General features: G+C 37.1%; 2 protein-coding genes across 5 annotated transcripts in view; one reads left to right on the forward strand and one right to left on the reverse strand.

The window, feature by feature from the left end:
* LOC106136957 (probable ubiquitin carboxyl-terminal hydrolase FAF-X) overlaps positions 1–16,318 on the forward strand; it is a 32,104-nt gene extending 15,786 nt beyond the window's left edge. For 2 of the 3 annotated variants that reach the window (XM_060954696.1, XM_060954697.1), the window contains exons 29-50: positions 3,196–3,357; positions 3,699–3,930; positions 4,381–4,548; positions 4,904–4,977; positions 5,057–5,169; positions 5,291–5,464; positions 5,669–5,810; positions 7,038–7,191; positions 7,584–7,728; positions 8,187–8,307; positions 8,645–8,778; positions 9,084–9,243; positions 9,343–9,452; positions 9,612–9,695; positions 9,774–9,874; positions 10,379–10,569; positions 10,914–11,009; positions 11,246–11,412; positions 11,846–12,077; positions 12,241–12,444; positions 12,576–12,694; positions 12,977–16,318. In XM_060954696.1, coding sequence (XP_060810679.1) covers positions 3,196–3,357; positions 3,699–3,930; positions 4,381–4,548; positions 4,904–4,977; positions 5,057–5,169; positions 5,291–5,464; positions 5,669–5,810; positions 7,038–7,191; positions 7,584–7,728; positions 8,187–8,307; positions 8,645–8,778; positions 9,084–9,243; positions 9,343–9,452; positions 9,612–9,695; positions 9,774–9,874; positions 10,379–10,569; positions 10,914–11,009; positions 11,246–11,412; positions 11,846–12,077; positions 12,241–12,444; positions 12,576–12,694; positions 12,977–13,175 — 3,282 coding nt within the window. In that variant the 3' untranslated portion in view covers positions 13,176–16,318. The remainder of the gene's footprint in view (positions 1–3,195; positions 3,358–3,698; positions 3,931–4,380; positions 4,549–4,903; positions 4,978–5,056; positions 5,170–5,290; positions 5,465–5,668; positions 5,811–7,037; positions 7,192–7,583; positions 7,729–8,186; positions 8,308–8,644; positions 8,779–9,083; positions 9,244–9,342; positions 9,453–9,611; positions 9,696–9,773; positions 9,875–10,378; positions 10,570–10,913; positions 11,010–11,245; positions 11,413–11,845; positions 12,078–12,240; positions 12,445–12,575; positions 12,695–12,976) is intronic. The other variant, XM_060954698.1, reaches the window with a different exon arrangement.
* LOC106136958 (uncharacterized) lies at positions 162–6,336 on the reverse strand. 2 transcript variants are annotated; one of them, XM_060954699.1, is made up of 2 exons: positions 6,209–6,336; positions 162–2,333 (listed from the first exon to the last, which is right to left on the reverse strand). In XM_060954699.1, exons 1-2 carry the CDS (start codon positions 6,306–6,308, stop codon positions 406–408), a joined length of 2,028 nt encoding a protein of 675 aa, XP_060810682.1. In that variant the 5' UTR covers positions 6,309–6,336; the 3' UTR covers positions 162–405. The 2 variants fall into 2 exon arrangements, with proteins under 2 accessions (XP_060810682.1, XP_013193116.2); XM_013337662.2 differs by lacking the exon at positions 6,209–6,336 and adding an exon at positions 2,725–2,843.
* Positions 16,319–16,440: the final 122 nt, after the last annotated feature.

Below are 16,440 nucleotides of genomic sequence, written 5' to 3' on the forward strand. Positions count from 1 at the left end.
CATTAAATAGAGCTTCAAGCATTCAAGAAAAAGAATCCTATATTAGACTAATGAATACACAGTTACACAATAAACAAAGAAATCTGTATTAACAATTTACAGTTAAGCTCCAAACTGATTTATTTATGTAGGCACACGAAATTATGATAATTATTGTTAAGATTATTTAAACTTTTTGAAACAAAATAAATAATACACATACGGTTTACACATTAATACATTTAATCGCTCCATTATCTCTTACGGTGGCGGAAAGAACAAAAAATATTAAAAGATACAACTGTATAACAAAACTAACATCTATTTTTCTATACTGATTTTTACATCTTCTCGTTTCATAATTCATCTGCAGCTTTCTTGAAAACGGGTGATGGGAGCATACATCAAGTCCTTTAAAATCCCTTTTCATATTGGTTTCTTACAGTAACAATACAATTTGAGCAAGTTGTCATCAATGCAATAGCTTTGGTTTCCATACAGATTGAGTCTGCTGACTTGCCCTGTCACCGCCCACTGCCCGTCTTCCCGGTGCCGCACTGTGGCCTCAAATTCCCCATCGCCTGGTCTAGTTTGCAACACAATCAAAAACTCCTTCCATCCTTTTTCGTTTTCTTCAGTGTTATCTGTAATCATTTCTCTAGCTTCCATCAGTCTAACTATACTCAATTGGGCACATATTTTATGTGGATTTAATAACTGATTCATATTCTTTATCAAATATTCTGATGCCTCCTTCACTAGTAAACTTTCTGTTGAGATAGGGACATCCTCGTGACAAGTGCACCAGTGATCCCTAATGCCAGCATGCTGACATGTCCGATTACTAGGTATTGGTAAAAATAAACTTATGTTCCTGTGTCGCCAATAATTCTCTCTACTTCTTGATAATATCCTCTCATTACTTATATTGTCTAGATTTACCAAATCTTCTAACATAGCGTGTATATTAAACGGTGTAGTGAGACGTTTACTATTTGTTTTAAGATTCTTGTAAGCTTCGGAATATTTATCTCGAAAAGAGGGCGGCGCTAACATGAACACAAAAGGCAAGCGCTCTTCTAGCCGACCTTGTTTGGTGGATCTAATCGGTCCCCATCGCATACCGTGGTCGCTGACTAAAATCAGAATAGTTTTTTCTAAATATTTATTTTCTTCTAACTTCTTCAAAAAAGTAACATAACTTTTGTCCATAACTGCAGCGTCGTTGAGGTAGTCGTGGCTCATAGTAATTTCCCAAAAGAAACCAAATAATTTGGAGGATTCTAACCTGGCGGTCACGTCTTCTACGTAGTCTAATAATATTTGAAAAATATATTTGTCATTCGAGCATATTCTCTTATTTTGGCGTTTTACATTTTTTTCTACTTCACTTATGAATGTATGAAGGTAATAATCAGTGGGAGTGTTGATGAATCCGCCTCTTAAATAGTTGAATGTTCCAAGCCACGAACTGTCTTCACCTAAAGCAGTGTAGTAGCCGGCTTTTTTAAACCACTCCCATACAAATGGGCAATTATCGAATGTGGAATCCTTATGCGGCAGACAAATCTTTGGCAACTCTTCTACGGAGATACCTAGCAGCATAGGAATTAAGTTCGGAAATGTATTGTCCCCCACCTTGTTGTACCCCATTAATTCAATTGCACTGTAATTTTTCATGTATTTCACTGTTTTTGGCATTGTTCTATATAGATTTAATCTTGAAACTGCATCTATTCCCATGACTAAAACATTGTACCCAATTCCATTACTCCCTAATTCTTTAATACCTTTATGTGCCTTAAACTCTTTCTTGACTGCAAATAAAAAGAACTGCTTGTGAATTTCTATACTTGAGTTGTAACATGTGACACATACAAATTCATCATTCACTCTGATATGGTCTGTGAAATTTGTGGGTTTACCGTATTGTACTCTTTCGTCGACCGAATCTGATCCTATACATACAAATTGCGTTCGATTAAAAGCTTCATAGGAACATGTTAGGTTATTATACTGTTGAACTATTTCTTTCTTTGTCCATATGTGTGTTTTATTATGATCCAGCATAACTGTGGAGGGATCATCGCACTTCTCAGGATTTGGTGAAATAACATACTCTTTGATACTAGAGTCCAATGGAGTCATCGCCGGAATTTTGCAGCCCTGAGTTTTAATTGTGAATTGTTGTTTGAAATCTGCAGACTCAAATAATTGGTAGTCCAAATCTATGCCAGGAATTGCAGTGTTTTCACCGGCCTCGAAAGGCAAAAATAAAAAGCTGCTTCCAAAAAACGTGCAAAGTAAAACAAGAAAAGTTTTGCGTCTTACAATTAGTTTTCTTAACATATTTTCTGAAAACGGAATAAAAGTCAAATCAAACACCATTTCATAAAAAAATAAACAAATATGGTCTTAAAATAAAAAAAGAATAAGACCACTCCCATCTCTTTCCAATGGATATCGTAAAAGGTGACTAAGGGATAGGCTTATAAACTAGGGATTCCTCTTTTAGGCGATGGGCTAGCAACCTATCACTTTTTGATTTTATGATTATATGGTCTTATATTTCTATTTATATATTTATGGAATATCAACATGGCATTAACAACTGTTGGTTTGTTTTGGATATTTTTGATGCACTCAAGTTATTTCTACATCTAAATTTTCCTCAGAAAGTGTTGAAGTGGTAGTTTTCCTATTTGCTAAATATGTATGTTCAGACAAAAATGTATATGGACTCACCTGTATTTCATTTTAAGTACACTAATATAGTTGCTTCTTATTAGATTGCTTAACTGAACTAATTCTCTTTAACATTTCTTATAAATAGATCTGTTTTGAAGCCTCACGCTTAACAACAGTCAGTATTGTCATATTGTTATGTAAATAGGATTTTTACGCATTTGAGAGAAGCAAGTGTGAAATGTTATTACCATGGCAAGGACATTAAAAGGTGTATTGAATTTTAAGTAGAGTTCTAATTTTTTTTTTACAAAATCAGAGTGTTTGATTTTCATTCCAAAACTGTTATATGTACTTGTTATTTATAACAGTCCAAAAATTTTTTTAACCAACTTCTTGATAACTTTTGTTGTTAATAAAAAGTAGAATTAAGGAACGTCTCGCCCACAAAAAATTCTGGCCTGTAGGCGAAATATCAACTTTCTATTGCTTATTTTTGAGTGTCCAATACATAAAGATTTCTATCCGTAGGTCGCATGGTTAAGAGCCGTTCGTGCTAACCCAGAGACATTAGACGACACACTATTGGAAGGCCACTTGAATCTTACCAAAGAATTATTCACACACGTTCCCGCTCAAATAAAATACCAGTACGGCGCTCATCCTGACCATAAGGATTCTGGATTGATCAAGGTAACCATTAATTGAAAATTGTGTTTTTGTGTATTTTCCGCGTCTTTTTTGTTTGACCACCTGGTACAAGATTTGTAGTTGTATCTTGTAATTAAATTAGTTTGCTACTTTATCCAGGAATAGTAAAAGATTATCTTAAAATTTAACATATTTCTTTCAGAATTGATAAAAAACAAAATTCTTAATACGTATAATGCCCTGTAGCCCGGAAGCTATCTCTGCTTTGCCGACTGTAATAATCTATTGTACCATAACAACTTCGTATTTGCGAAATGACTAAACAAATAAAAAACAACATAATACTTATGTTCAAAATGTATTAATCTAGTACAATTTTTCAGGAGGTGACTACAGAATTCCTATGGCCTTATTCGTGGGCGTGGTGTCAGTCGCACCTGTCGCGAAGTGCGACCGGCGAAAATGGCGAGACTTCCCAAGAGGAGCCCGCTCCGCCTCTGTGTCGCACCGCCGGAGCCGCCGCGGCTGCTACAGACTTACTGCTGGCGCTGGTACATGGCTGCGTGCCCAACATGGCGGCGTTGGTAGCGCTGCTCGAGCAGATGTTTTATAGTGGTGAGATTTCACATTTGTGGCCCAGACTGCAATTTCAAATACGCGAACACCTCCCAGTATCGTTCTGTTGTTGGCGCTCGTGCAAGGCTGTGTGCAACAAATCTATTTTCTATAGTGATCAAATATATGTCTCATCTGCGTTCTTAACTTGTCGCCCAAATATAATGATTCGCTTACCCTCCGGCATATCGACTCTCAGGCACACAAGCTCATTGTACTTTCTACCATGAACTGCTGACCAAATTCTGTCATGGCGGCATGTGTGCTAGAGACGACATAAAACTTCCTTCTCTTTCACTCTTATATATATGCGCATATACTACATCCCCACTATCGAATATCGATAAAGATCCAAATTGAAAACTCAGGGCATCCAAATCTGGGGGTGGTTACTTTTATTTCTTGATCTTACTTTTCGTGTTTTGTTACCAATATGTAATTTATTTCTAGAATCCAGTATGCCCCTGTCGGAATGGGAGTACATGCCCTGCGTAGGGCCGAGGCCGCCGGCCGGTCTGGTGGGGCTGAAGAACGCGGGCGCCACGTGCTACATGAACTCTGTACTGCAACAATTGTACTGCGTGCGAGCTGTGCGGGACGCCCTGCTTACAGTGCAAGGTATTTTTTTTTATTACTCTTTTGCCCACGGATACAAGACGTGTGATTTGAAATACGGAATTCCTCACTGCAATATTTACTCTAGCTAGAGCGCAGTAAAACGTGATTCATTTATCAACGCCCTTTTTGTAGCCCTCGAAGATCTTCAGAACTATTAAATTAACAAAGAAAATTAGATTCTTCACAAATCTATTTTCATCAATGATGTAGGTCCCATGTTCGTTCGCCGTCTTATGGCGTCCACCATATGAATCAAATAACATTATGCTAAGCATGCTATTTTTCGTTCAAACCAATATTTCGCGCAATATGGAAAATAGATTAACTTTTAGATTAACGAACCGGGGTTTTTTAGGAGCTGCCACAGATCCGAATGAAGATTTCTCTGGGGAGAGTCAACATCACACGCTAGTTGAAAATAATATAGAGGTAAGTATTTCATTTAAAATACTTTTCACCGCTATTTTCAAATTTCAAATGTAACTTACACATTTATTTTCTATTCCAGAGTAACAGTGATTATAACATAACAATTTTGAAACAAGTACAAGCAATATTTGCACATTTACACTACAGCAAATTACAGTATTACGTTCCAAGAGGATTATGGGCGCATTTTAGGTAAAATTTATTATGTTCTTTTAAATATACTGTCCAGTTTATAGATCTAAAACAACCATTCATCTAAATGCACCAGTCACACATTTAAATTTAATGTGATTTGTAATTTGTTTTGTTGTAGACTTCAAGGTGAACCAGTTAATTTACGAGAGCAGCAAGATGCCGTCGAGTTTTTTATGTCTCTAGTAGAGTCTTTAGACGAAGCGTTAAAATCTTTGAGCCAAGAACAACTCATGGCTAAGACGATGGGCGGGACGTACTCTGATCAAAAGATTTGTAAAGGATGTCCTCATAGGTAAGCTTTTGTAAGCGAATATGAATTAGAACATCACTTTCAAAAAGTATTTCAGACATATTAAATATGACTGATTGTTTGTTTAACGAAAGAAAAAAGCAGAGTAGTCGCCCGGTATCTTTTATAGATTTAAAAATTCTTCTTTCTTGCTATTTCTGATATTTTCCTAAGCAATTGGGGTTAAAAAGGTAAAACTATTTTTAGGTATTGTAAAGAAGAGCCGTTTAGTGTGGTATCGTTGGACATCCGGAACATGTCGCGGTTGCAGGAGTCCTTAGAGGCTTACGTTCGCGGCGAGTTGTTAGAAGGTGCAGACGCGTATCATTGTGATAAGTGCAATAAGAAGGTATGATTATTATTTATTTATTGACTAGGACCAATCTATTTGTTATGGTTTAAATTTATACCCAAGGCTCCTCTCCAGGTGAGAGCTGAATATGTAACCGGGGGATTAACTCCAGGAAAAATAAGAGGGACTAATTAAGATATGTGGTTATCAGAAAAATTATGTTCTAATTCAAATATTGTTGTGGAAGTCTTATGAAGCGACTAGAGAACAAAGGTACATAAAAGAAGTGCACCAGAAATTCCCAAGACAGGTTGGCCTCGAGCAGGCAAACACTGTAAAATTAAAGGCCCAAAGATTACTGGTAGGACAAAAAGATTTGAACGCTAATAAAATTACAATGATAATAATTAAAACCAAATAATATTTTATTACATTTAAAAAAAATTTGTACATACCTTGTCCACTTAAATGTTCAATTATGGTGCAAACAAACACGTTATAACTTGACCACAGCCTGCGCCTATTTCCGTTGAAGTATAGTATTTTTATTTCCATGAAATTGACAATTAGAAGGTTGATAACGAAGTAAGAATGATAAGACGGCTAAAAGTGACTTTTATATTTTAGCTTCATCTGCTAAGAACTATTTTATTTCACCAAGATTTCAGATTAAAATAAAAATTAAAATGTGATGATATATTTAAAATATTTTGAAAAGTTATGTACTTAAGAGACTACATTCCTATGCACTTATACAATTTTAGAAAATAATCATTTTTATACGTACTTATCACAGTACAGTACATGACCCTGGTACAATCATAACAACTTAGTGTGATTGGTCCAGTGGTCACTATCTATTTATCAATATTAAGTAGGTATTCAAAATAATTGCCGAATAGGCATAGTTGATTGATTGTTTATAAGCAAAAAAAAAATTTGTTTTTTATTATAAAGATTAGCTATTAATTTTTAATAATATTTTTTTTAGATAGCGTTAGTTTTAGGATTCTTCCTTTATATGGAACTAACTTCGTTAACTGAATAAGTTGACCACCCTGTATTGCCCCTTAGAGGAATGGAGGGAAAAAATGTTGTATCCAGTTTTTAAATTGTAACAAGCCTCATACTTCGGAAAAAACGCATTTGGCGAGTACAATCATACAGACACAGATTTTCAGCAAAATCATAATTTTGTTTTCTTCGATAGATCCCCACATCGGACGGTTACTATTTTATTTATTATTTTGCCCACTTTGTTTATTCCTTTTTGTTTTGTTTCAGGTGGTGACAGTGAAAAGATTATGTCTAAACAAACTACCTCCAGTTTTAGTTATACAGTTAAAAAGATTCGAATATGATTTTGAAAAAGTGTGTGCAATAAAATTTAATGATTATTTTGAATTTCCTCGAGAGTTAGACGTCGAACCATATACAGGTGAGTTTTAATCTAGGCAAAGAAAATCTTAATTTTTGAATGACAAATGGCGGATTTTAGAAAAAAGGCTAGAAACAATATTGGTTATGTATACTATCAATAAGAGACTGCATGATTGGCAGTACGCTATATAATGTGAAGTAATTAGCGGGATGGAGTAGCGAATTAGAAACGCCATTCAATCGGGACAGACAAATGTCGTTATTAAAAGACCTACTTTGCAAGCGCTCAACTTGTACTTAGTTGAGCGCTTGCAAAGTAGAAATTTTTAAAAACATATATAAGTACAAATGCATGTACTTTGAGGAGCAATAAACTATTCAGTATTGAACTGTTAACAAACAAAAGTTGTATCGACCCGAGCCTTGATTTAACTGTGACCGGATCCACAGCGTGGGGGCTGGCGCGGGCGGAGGGGGACGCGGCGCTGTGGGAGGGCGGCGACAACACGCCCGAGACCAACTACCAGCTCAGCGGCATCGTCGTGCACTCCGGTCAGGCCTCCGGGGGGCACTATTACTCTTACGTCTTGCTAAGGTATATATATATAGGACGCATTGGTAGCGACGGTTGCTGCTTTTGTTGCTAGCCTGGATTTCCGAGATATGCAAAATAAACATTTGTTGAACGTTAGTGACATTAAAAGATCGAAACTATAAGAGGTGGTAACTCTTGGAGCGTCCTCCATTGATCATTTACTCTACATTTTTTAAATTTCGTTTTATTTGATCGAAATATTTTATTCTTGGTTCTCAGAAAGAGATTAAAACTATATTTAGATATCTATGTGTTGTATTACAAATGTTTCACATAACCAATGTGTAAATCATAAAACACACATAGAGTGGATTTTAATAGGTTTGGTAATACTTTGGATGTAATCAATATATTTGTATGTCCGGGACAATATGTGCCGTTATCGTTTTACAAAAAAAAGGTACATACACTAAACTGTCTTAATTATAAGTAAGTTATATAAATAAAATACCCTACAGGGACACCGGCAGCGAAACAGGTCGCTGGGTGAAGCTGGACGACGGCGACGTGTCCGAGTGTGCGATGCACGACGACGAGGAAATGAAGGCGCAGTGCTTCGGCGGCGAGTACATGAGCGAGGTGAATATTGTCGCATGAGGACGCCGCTACTGGTTCATGCGGTGCTTACAGACTGAAAGCAGTGTCAGTGTAGGGCCCCCTAAACATTTTGTAAGGGCTAGGTTAAAAACTATCGATAAATTAACTATTAAGATATTATTTTTAAGTTCTCTGCTCGAACGTTGCCTGACGTTGTAAAAGTTAAAGGCTTAGGCAACTTTCGTATTTAGTCATGTTTTATGGTACGATGCATGACAATCAAAACAAAAAAGCTAACTTGTTTCGTAGTAAACTGATACTTGCTTTCTTTATGTGAGCACCTGTTATTATGTAGTGACAAATTGTGAAAATGTTCTAGGTGTTCGACCAAATGTTAAAGAGGGTATATAAGCGACAGAAAAGATGGTGGAATGCATATATGCTATTTTATACAAGAAAGGACACCATAGAAAATTCTAGTCTCGAACAGTCTATGAAGAATATGACTTTAAAGTGAGTACTAAAATAAATAGCTTTTATTACATTTCAATTTTATTTTAAACATTGACACCTCTGTTTATGCCAAGTTGGTTTTCTTCTGAATACATTTGTAATTTAGCTATTTTTGTCTTAATAGATTTTGTCCATACATGCACAGGAATAAAGTTAAATATTACTATGTTTACTGCCACTGCTTTGATATAAGTGGTCTGTATATAAGTGAGGTTGGCTCTTCGTTTTCTGTAATTTATTAAAAAAAAATTATAATAAACACAATCGAATGCTTTCTTGTCAGTAATAATGTTGTTATTTTACAGAGAAAGTGCCATACCTAGGCCAATATGGCTATCAGTTCGACGAAGTAACATAGCATTTTCACACAATCAGGACCAATTTAGTTTGGAGCATTTTAATTTTATGAAGAAATTATGTTTTATGCGTTTACAAATTATGCCCGGATCACAAAACGCCGTTTGGGTAAGATAATGAATTCTTAGAAAATAACACAAGATTTTCTAAGAATTATTTTTACGAATAACCTTAATAAACAAAATAATCAAAATGTATTTTTTACAGGGCCCAGAACATGAAGAAATGTCAATGTTATCTGTACAGTTAGCAACAAAGTTTTTATTCCAAGTAGGATTTCATACGAAAAAAACGTTACGAGGCCCCGCGGCTGATTGGTAAGTTGACAAGAAAACGTTTATCTCAAATAATAGATGTCATTGATTTTTATTGATAAAGCGACAGCCATATGGTTTTTCGTCTCCTTATATTGTACTAAAAAGCTTATAGGTCTTTGTGTTATGGTACTTTTGCATAAATTGGTTGTATTGTTTTAGGCATGATATTTTATGCCAGCACCTTAGATGTTCACAAGCAGTCAGATCTTGGTTTGCGACAGATCTCTTCAAACACCCTCATAGGTAAGAAATTTCCTTTATATTTGAAAAATAAAAGTAATTTTATAAAACAGTTTCTGTACAAATATTTTGATATTCCAGGTTAGGTGATTATTTATTATCGTGTCCGTCAGCCGAAGTGAGAATAGTTTTTATGAAGATTATAGTATTTTTGGCACACTTCTCAATGCAGGATCCACCAGGTTCGTAAAGATGTTGATAATTTTTCTACTAGTATTTATATTAATAAGGCTCAGGTCAAGAGTACCCGAAACCGCAGAGCTTGCATGAAGAGAGTTATGAATGTGGATGAAGCGAAGGAGGTACGCAGAGATCGTGGCAAGCGGAATGAAGTAGTCTCTGCCTACCCCTCTGGGAAAGAGGCGTGATTTTATGTTATGTTTTATTTATATAATTTCGTAATGTGACCCAAGTTTTCTCGATCGTCACAAAGAGAAAATATCTGCCAGTCTATGAGTACCCGCGACTCGGACGTTGTAGAGAAGCATAGCACGCGCGACGACGTTTTTATCGGGCGATAAACTATGTCTGTCCCGTTTCACGTCATAATAAAAAGCGAAACAACGATAGTTTACAGCAGTATAAAAACGGCGTCGCGCGTGCCATGCTAGACCCGCTGTAAACGGGTACCTCATCCGTTCAACTACCGACGTTCTTTAAGCTATTATTTATGTTATTTACACCAGTGAGCGCGGGATACGGGTCGTGGTGCAGCCGCGAGGAGGCGCAGTCGCTGTCTGACCAAGTAATGTGCAGCGCGCGAGCCCTGGCCGCGCCGCCCCACGCCGACCCGCACCACCGCCACCTGCCGCTGCTGTTCAACCTGTTCCACTCGTACGCCACGCTCGGCCTCACCGAGCGGCACCAGCTGCTGAGGGTCAGTGTCTAGTCTACTCCGAACCGATATCTTGTGAGCTCGCGAGGTGACGCAGACCACTTCTGCTGTTCAATTAGTTCAATGGTTACCGTTATTTAAAACTTGCAAAAGAAGTGGGAATGCAGGAATAATATATGTCATAATGTGACAAGTCGCAATATGTAAAACTATTCGAGGGTTAAGTAATCTAACCTTTGGGATGTAATGGGCAGACGACAGTCGCGGTATAAAACATTTTATTATCTTGGTCAAAAATAAAAAGCCAATTTGGTCTCAATTTCGATTTAATTCCATAATCAGTTATGATGATTGAAGTTATATGCATAATTTGTTTTCATTTTCAGTTAAAAATATTAGACATCGTATTGGCCGTTTGTGTAGATGACTCGTCATCTTCACTTGGGAAGTATCAGTATCCAGAGTCTGCCAAAATACATCAGGTACGAATGACATCTATTTGTTTTTTTTTTGTTAGTGATATATTTTTGCGAATCTAAGTTTCTATATTTGTTTGTTTCTTTTCACGCTTTATGTTCTCAACTAATCTTTTTTGGAATTTTGTATACCTACACATTACATACTATACTGTGTGCTAGACTTAAGGTGAACCAAAAATTCACAGTGACCTAAATTACTGACGCGTCGGCCTTATCAATAAAAAATGATTGTTCCACAGGTGGTGAGCGTGCTAACGCGGTGTTGCGACGTGAGCGCGCGCTGCCACTCGGCCAACGCGGCGGAAGGCGCCAGCCCGCTGGCCAACCCGTACGCGGAGCCCGCCGCCGGCCTGGCGCGCCCCGCGCTGTCGCCCGCCGCCGCCGACGTGCTGTACAACAGGACGGGGTCACTAGCACACCACTACCCTTACAACACCATACATACATACATATAATCACGTCTATATCCCTAGCGGCACCACTTTCAGATATACGGCTCAATGACGTGCTATACAATAGGACCGGGTTATTATCCGACCACCACGCATCAATCAATGAATAATATCTTGAGGCAGCATTGACACAAACAGTGCTGTCCATCACTTAACCGCAAGCTGCCGACACAGCAAACTGTAGCTGTTGACATTGCGTTATAGCGGCAGCATCAACTTTGCGTCGACGCGTGCCTCGATTGATGATGACAGCCAGCCGCGGCATGCTCGGCGTGAAACTCTTTTAAATTCACGAAATCCTTTTGCGATTAGACTTAAGTGTAAAGATAAATATCTTACAAGTCAACTACACAAAGAGGCTAACAATAACAATTTTAACGTTCACAGAGCCTACATGAAGAAGTTGACTGAAGAGTGTTGCGGCTGCGAGGAGGGCATCAGATTGCTACAGTTCTTGTGCTGGGAGCACACCGGCTGGTCGCGAGTTGCGCTGGCCGAGTTGCTGTGGCAGATGGCGTACGCGTACTGCCACGAGTTGAGGCGACACGCGGATGCTCTCGCCGCCTTGCTGCTCATGGAAGACAGTTGGCAGCACCACCGCATACACAACGTTATCAAGGTGAAAATAGCGTCGCACTTGCAATTCACATCTCATGTATGCACTAGGGATTTTGTAATTTGTCACAGGTGTTTCGCCGCGAGTCCCAAAAAGGCGAAGAAAGCATTTATCCTATGTCTATATCTTAGCGTGTCATATAACATTGGATGTACTATTTGCGCAGGGCGTATCAGAAGAGCGTCCCGGGCTGCTGGAGACGGCGATGCGCGCGCGCGGGCACTACCAGAAGCGCGCGTACGCGTGCGTCAAGCTGCTGGTGGGCGTGATGGCGCGCGCGCCCGCCGCCGTGCGCTGCGTGCACGCGCAGCGCGACGCGCGCCGGCGCTGGCGGCAGCTGCTGGCCTGGCTGCAGGACGAGCTCGTCACGGTCCGTCTCCTACCACTACATTGATTTTTACATTATCTTACTATGACATAATTCTCGTATTCTGACACAAAAATACATACTAGGTTTGATTATTATCCAAGCCAAAATTGTTATTTTTTTTTTGTTTACAGAAATATGGTCCAGGTGGATATGGATCTTATGGGACATGGTCTCCGCCGGGTACTTCTAATGAAACTTCGAGCGGATACTTCCTAGAGCGCAGTAACTCTGCAAGAAAAACGTTAGAAAAGTAAGTATATCTTTTGGGTATGCTTCGCTCTTTCTGTCTTTTGTGTGATCTCAGTTGCACCTAGCACCTATTGAAATAACTCGTTTCACGATTGGTTTATGCAACCCTCAATTTAAAATTTATTGCTCGCATAATGTCAGACTGTGTCAAACTTAATTTTGCAAGGTGAGAAACCCTTATCGGAATCCGTCAATGCCTTCATGCTATTAGGCCTTCGGATCACTAGTAGTTCTTGCTAAAACGGATAATGTACGATGAAACCGTTATTTCTTTTGTCTACAGAGCGTACCAACTGTGTCCCGAAGAGGACGACGAAGAGGAAGACACGCGCGAGACCACCGAGGGCTCCGTGTCGGGGGAGGCGGGCGACGACAGCGGCGACGACGACGACGAGCGGCCGCCCGACGCCGCGCCCGCGCCGCTGCCCGCGCCGCCGCCCGCGCCCGCCCCCGCCGCCCCCGCCGCGCCGCACGACCCCTGAGCTCTAGTCGCCGTCGCCCCGCTACACTGTACGCTGTCACGCGCCATCCTCCCGCGCCCGACTGCGGTATGTGGTAACGTGTTGCTTAATCTAAAAATCGAATATGTTTCTCGCCGTCGTTTTGACGAGTCCCGACGCCGCAGGATCTGTGCTTAGCCGTAGTTTGTTCTGTGATGTTAACGATACGTGTAGATTTGTTTCGACCGCGTCTATATTTTATAAGTATTAAGCGGCCTCTGTCGCTGTTTATAAACGATTTAATTTATGTTGAATAATAAGTTTCGCTTTAAATATCATAGTATTTATTCTCGCTGACGTCTATTCAGATAACACTTCTCGCATTAGATCATTATGTATTCATCCATGTATAGTCTATGTAACTAATGTAAGAAATTTTAAATCTTGCGAGCGGCTTCCCTTGTCTAGTTTGTTTTTCACGCAAACAAAATTATCACAACATTTTACAGTGTATTTCCAGTGAAATATGCATTTTTTACCGTATTTACTAAAATTTAGAGGGAAAATAATGTCATTAAAAAGTTTTGTAAACTAGCCAAATTTTTACAATGTTACATCTAAATCTGTTTTTATCAACAGCTTTTTTAAACCCATCTACATTAAATGGGTTACATATTTCTATAAGTACATATTATTAGGCAGTGGGTTGATTGGAATGACGTGAAATTTAATATCAATGAATATGAATAACAATGTCCTTGATGTATTCCTCGATCAGTGTCTGTTTAGGCGAAATATTCTAAACCCATATTAAGCGAATTGTTTGTGTGGTATTTACAAACAATTTTCAAATAATTTTGTTTGCTGCCTAAGACATATTTATTACCTATCTGTAAGCATTTCTTGGAGTGTCTGATTTTTACTAGCTAAATAAAAAAGTGCAAACAGAAAATAAAGAAAAATAAGATTTGATTTTGGTACTTAAATTTACTAAATTATTACTTTAATATTTTTCCTATAAATCTACAAATGCCTCGATGGTTTTGTTAGCTTTATCAAATGCATTTTATAATGGTTTAGGTAGCATTGAGTTGCACTAGATTGCGTTTGCATATAATATTGTCCGTTACTACACAACTTTTTGGTATTATTATAGAATGTATAGTAGTAGATAATGCTAAGTGGGTGCTATCTATGAGTGTCACTTGATGGGCGATCACTTACATTTACAGATAAACTATTCTTAACATGTGTTACATAAAAATGTATTGCTTCAAAAGATTTTAATTACATAATAGGCTTGACTTGTGATTGTCTTATAGATAAGAAATAAAATAGATTTTTAACCTATATAAATAAATATGTTACATCATTACAATCATTACATTGTATATTTGTCAAGCTAGAACCCCCTATATGTTTCGGTTCATTCTGACATTTTGGGCTAATAGTTGCAAGAAAAAGCAATTAATATCTTTGCCATTCAGTTTAAAAACTAGCTGACACAATCGAAATCACAATGATCTTGACGTTTTTTGACATTATGCCGGCAACAATTTCTGCTAGGTGTATGCTTTGACCTACAGCGGTCACGCAGGGCGCAGTCTGTTAAATACGAAAGTCACAATTGACATAAGTACAATATTTTCAGCAAAATTAACCGTAAAATTATCTATTAATTATGAAAAATCAATGTCGGCCTTACTTTTCAGTGATTCTCGTCTTGTAATTAGCATTCCTTTTAAGGTAACTCTACTTTCCTAATTTTGACTGCGTGTTCAAAATTATTTTTATGCGCTCATTTTATGTTTGAATCAGTAAATAAACTAGAAGCTAGTAATTATCATTACTTAGTATTTCAAGATTGCACTTAAATATCACAATACTCTAACTGAAATGTAAATCTTGTTTTTTTTATGTTGTATGTACATAGAAAAATGATGTCAAGGGCCCAAGTAAATTGGCCTAAAACTAAAAAAAAAACAACATTTCAGTACTATTTTTCTTATTTAGTATATGCATTGTAATACAAATTTAGTTTTATTTAAATGAAAGTGTAGATATAGGTAATAGTGACTAGTCTAACAGAAAAATGTTGCCACTACGTCAATATTCTGCTTTGTTATATACGTTATTTATTTTTATATTTGATAATGGTTGTAAAATATTTTCCTTCTTTCTAGTGGTAAATCATTGTTTTAATTCAGACTATCGGAAGAATCACATCACACACGCTCAGTGTTTGTTATAACACCATTCAGAGCGTCGCGTTCCCCAAGCAACGTAAATTTAACGCACGTCTATTTCGCACGTTATATGTTACTGTCTGATAAAACTGAGTACTTATGTAGATTTCAATTACTAATTTGTAGCACTAATAGAACATAATAAAAATTTTGGTCGCATTGACCTTTGTGCCTTATTTTTACTTTTGTTTGCTCAATTGCTTGCACATAGTTTTTATCTCTTAACAAATATAATAAATACACCTTTCTTTTTTGATGTATTTCTTTACAAAAGTTCAATAATTAGGACAAAATAAAACATTAGAAATCTGATTAATAAACTGATGCGTTGTTATTACCAAAGATCGAGTTAGATTGAGGGATTTATAGTGGCCCTTTCTCATAATAGCTTAGTATTTGAAATGTTTTGTATCTTTTATAAAACACAAAAGTTAAAAAAAATTGTTAATCAGAAAATGTGATTGATCTTAGGTTTAGATAAGGAAATAGAATGTGCCCTTAGAAGCAAATGCTAAAGCTAAGCCATCCTGTTATCTATAGAATGACTTTATCAACGAATTTCAATTATCTTTTTTACTATGAAAAAAAGCTAATTGAAATCTGCCTGTAAGCTTTTATCTAAACTATAACAGTTTTAGCGTATGAACCAAAATCAAATAGTTTTAAGTAATGAACTTAGAATCAGAATAAATCTTAAATTTGCTACGAGGCACTTTGAAGTCGTTCTTTATGGAAAAACTATGTCATATGTGTATATTTCACCTGTGGTGTAAATGTCTAATGATATAATTGTAAGAACAGTTGAGTTTTGTATAACGTTTCTATGGCAAATATTAAAACAAATGGCATACAGCATTTGACATTATACAAGAATGCTCACAACGTAGCATTCATACAGATATTATAATATTAAAATCAAGAATAAATTCGAAAATTTTATTCTGTGTTTTATTTAATAACTCATTTTATGAAGTTATTCCAAGAAATCTTTATTAATCTTAAATAAATATAATATGTAAAAAAAATTATATAATTTATTGATAACATTGTTATTTTATGCA

Source organism: Amyelois transitella, chromosome 4 (genome assembly GCF_032362555.1).
Source record: "Amyelois transitella isolate CPQ chromosome 4, ilAmyTran1.1, whole genome shotgun sequence".
Lineage (NCBI taxonomy): Eukaryota > Metazoa > Arthropoda > Insecta > Lepidoptera > Pyralidae > Amyelois > Amyelois transitella.